The sequence below is a fragment of the Haplochromis burtoni genome, unplaced genomic scaffold, assembly GCF_018398535.1.
Source record: "Haplochromis burtoni strain Fernald_Lab_line unplaced genomic scaffold, NCSU_Asbu1 Contig_744, whole genome shotgun sequence".
NCBI classification, from domain to species: domain Eukaryota; kingdom Metazoa; phylum Chordata; class Actinopteri; order Cichliformes; family Cichlidae; genus Haplochromis; species Haplochromis burtoni.
Genome location: NW_024583105.1, coordinates 25,721 through 29,402, shown reverse-complemented (window position 1 = coordinate 29,402; position 3,682 = coordinate 25,721). Strand labels below are relative to the sequence as shown.

Sequence of the window (3,682 nt, the reverse complement as noted above, 5' to 3'; positions counted from 1 at the left end):
TTTATTTTATTTTATTCTACTGTATATAGTATTTTATTCTATTCTGTACAGTTGTGTACTGTATTTATTCTTATTGTATTCTAATTTTTGCCTCATAACTTTTGCACTGTCCACTCCTGCTGTGACAAAACAAATTTCCCACGTGTGGGACTAATAAAGGTTATCTTATCTTATCTTATAATTTCCTAATTTTCCTAATTGTCAAACAATCATAGCCCAAACTCTTTATTTGCTGCCATGTTACAATATACTGCCTTGTTAATATTTTCCCCCCCATTTCTTTTTCTTTAATATTTCTGCAGGATGTGACATCATATTACCTGTTGTAATGAACGATCACGTGGAACCAGATAAACATGCAGAGTGAGGCCAGTTCTGACTCTCATGTATATTAACACATCTGCAGAAATCTTTACAGGCAGGCCCAGTTTCCTTAGAAAAGTGACTCCTTTTGTAGAGAAGTCTAGATTCTTTAACTTCACATGGGATGATGTCACTTCAGACACTTGCTCCAAATAATCTCCACAACTGTCCACATGCAGAACTCTAAATAAGTCTGACAGCACAGCATTTTCATCTGCAAAATACAAACATTCATGTGCATATAAATATCTCCATACCCATAATAAAACAAAAGACATCCATCCCACTTTGAAAGAAGCAGTTCTCATCTCTAGAAATCTGACTGAATTTTTTATTTGTTCATTTGAAAGCCTGACGCTTAGACTTGTCCCCCCTAGCTGCAAAATTTGAAAAACCGTCTTATTTGTTATCATCTATTGTCCACCTGGGCCTTACATAGAGTTTCTGTCTGATTTCTCAGACTTTTTATCTGATTTAGTGCTCAGCTCAGATAAAATAATTATTGTGGGTGATTTTAATATCCATGTAAATGCTAAAAATGACAACCTCAATACTGCATTTAATTTGTTATTAGAACCAATTGTCTGCTCTCCAAATGTAAAAGAACCCACCCACCACTTTAATCACATTCTAGATCTTGTTTTAACATTTAGAATAGAAACTGAACATTTAACAGAGATTCCTGAAAACTCTCTCATCTGATCATTTCCTGATAACATTTAAATTTACAATAATTGATTGCACAGCAGTGGGTAGTAGACCTCATTACAGTAGATGTCTTTATGAAAGTGCTGTAACTAAGTTTAAGAATATAGTCCACCCACTGTTATCATCTTCATTTAGTAACTATGTGACTGAGGTGTGCAAATAAGCACATTGTTCAAATTATGTGAGGATGGAAGGAGAGAGACTGGCCTTCTTCAGTTTCCTAAGAAAGTGAAGACGTTATTGGGCTTTCTTCATGATAGTGGTGGAGTTCAGGTTCCAGGAGAGGTCATCTGATATGTGCATGCCCATTAACTTCACACTGTTGACCATCTTAACAGCAGATCTGTTGATGTGCAGTGGGGTGTGGGCCATTGAGCTCTTCCTTAAGTTAACAACCAGCTCTTTAGCCTTCTGAACATTTAGAGACAGGTTGCTATTATGACACCAGTCCACCAGGTGTTGTACCTCCTCTCTGTATTCAGACTCATCGTTGTTGGTGATGAGACCCACCACTGTTGTGTCATCTGTAGACTTGATTATGTGGTTTAAGCTGTACTGTGCAGTACAGTCATGTGTTAGCATGGTGAACAGCAATGGACTAAGCACACAGACCTGCAGCGATCCTGTACTCAGTATGAGGACTTTGGAGGTTTTATTTCCAATGGAGACAGACTGGGGTCTGTCAGTTAGGAAGTCCAAGATCCAATTACAGAGAGTGGTATTTATTCCTAGTAGGTCCAACTTCTTTACCAGCTGCTGGGGAATGACTGTGTTGAATGCTGAGCTGAAATCAGCAAACACCATTCTGACATAAGTGTCCTTTTTGTCGAGATGGGAGAGAGAAAGGTGAAGAACAGACAAGATGGCATTATCTCTGGAATGGTTTGGGCAGTAAGCACACTGTAGCAGGTCCAGATTCGGTGGAAGCTGAGTATTCATGTGCCTCAATACCAGCCTCTCAAAGCACTTTGTGATGACGGGCGCGAGTTTACTCTGCAAAGTGTCATCCTGACGTCTGCTGTGGACAGACAGAGTACTTGGTTGTTGGGGGAGGGTGGCATCTTCCTTGCTGGCTCTTTGTTCTCTGCCTCAAAACGTGCAAATAAGTCATTCAGTTGGCCAGGCAGGGAGGGATCAGTGCTGCATGCCGGAGGTGATGGCTTGTAGCCGTGATTGTTTGAATGCCCTGCCACATACACAGAGTGTCCTTTGTACTTGTGAAATGTGTGTTGATCTTGTCTGCATACTCCCGCTTTTCCTCTATGATGGCCCATGATAGGTCTGCTCTGGCTGTAGTGTAAGCTTCTCTACTGTTGGACTTAAAGGCAGAGTCTCTCATTTTTTATCAGGTTGCGTAGCTTTGCAGAGAACCAGGGTTTATGGTTTGCATATGTGATGACGGTCTTGGAGACAGTGCCATCCTCAATGCATTTGCTGATGTAGCTGGTCACTGAGGTTGTTTACCCCTCCAGGTACACGGTGCCTGTGTATGTAGCAGCTTCTCTAAACATTTCCCAGTCTTTGTATTCAAAGCAATCTTGCAGAACAGGTATGGCAACTCTGACTATGTTCTCACCTCTCTGAAGGTTGGTATGACCCGTCTGGGTTATAGGTCTGTAGACTGGGGTGAGAAGTATAGAGATGTAGTCTGATTGTCCGATGTGGGGGAGGGGTGAAGCCTTGTATGCATGTGGGATGTTTGTGTAAACAAGGTCTAACATGTTGTCCCCTCTTGTTTAAAGCACGCAAGACTTTTGTATTCCCATCTCCTTGCTGGCCTTTCATGTGTTCATTTTTAGAAAGTTGTTCTTCCTCTTCAAAAGCTTCAATAGCTTTTTGAGCCAGTTTTGGTTAGCATGTCTTTGACAAACCCAAGCAAACATGAAGGAACATAACTTCTGCAAAAACTGTTCAAGAGATTTCTTGTTGTGTCACTTCTGGTCACACCTGCATCACCCAACAGTTCAGTACAACACTGAGCTATCATATTGTGAGCCATGCAGACTTTTGTTTCAGATCTCCCATCTTGTTGGAAGGTGATGATCAGATGACTGAAAGGCTGCATTTGATCCTCCAGTGAAAGGTTAACATCATCTTCATGTCTGAGCAAGTCCAGGCACTGAGACTCCAGGAGATATGAACCTGGTACGTAGGCATTCAGCAGACACAGGAAGGCAGCAAGCTGCGTCTTCAGTGGTTTATTTGTTCTTTTGATATGTTTGAATGTAGCACATCCGTTCCTGATGTAGGCTTCAGAGAAATTAGACTGCAGAATGTTAAAACCATGAAACTGCTTGCATCGATCACCAAATCTTCTGCCAAGCTCTTCTTTTTTCATATCAAAGTCTGCTTGCTCTCTGTCTGAGAGAGATTTTTTGAGAATAATAGAATCTCTCTTTTTTCTCTTGAACTTTTCTTTCAGTTCGTAGGAATGATCCCTTTGGTGGATAACCCTGTCACTGCTTCTCACACAGTTCAGTAAAATGACCACTGCCATATCTATATCCATGTCCTGTTCCGCAATCTCTTCCATAATCCTGTCCTGGAGGATGTCCAATATGAACTCATCATTTAGTAACAACAGTACAGTGTTCTGGTGGCCATGGCTACC

The 3,682-nt window shown here is 41.1% G+C and overlaps 1 protein-coding gene across 1 annotated transcript in view; it reads right to left on the bottom strand.

Annotated features, from left to right (window-relative positions):
* The window catches only part of LOC121812708 (apoptosis-associated speck-like protein containing a CARD), a 40,639-nt gene extending 36,964 nt beyond the window's left edge, over nt 1–3,675 (bottom strand). The window contains exon 1 of the mRNA XM_042215523.1: nt 321–3,675. Coding sequence (XP_042071457.1) covers nt 321–776 — 456 coding nt within the window. The 5' untranslated portion in view covers nt 777–3,675. The remainder of the gene's footprint in view (nt 1–320) is intronic.
* Nucleotides 3,676–3,682: the final 7 nt, after the last annotated feature.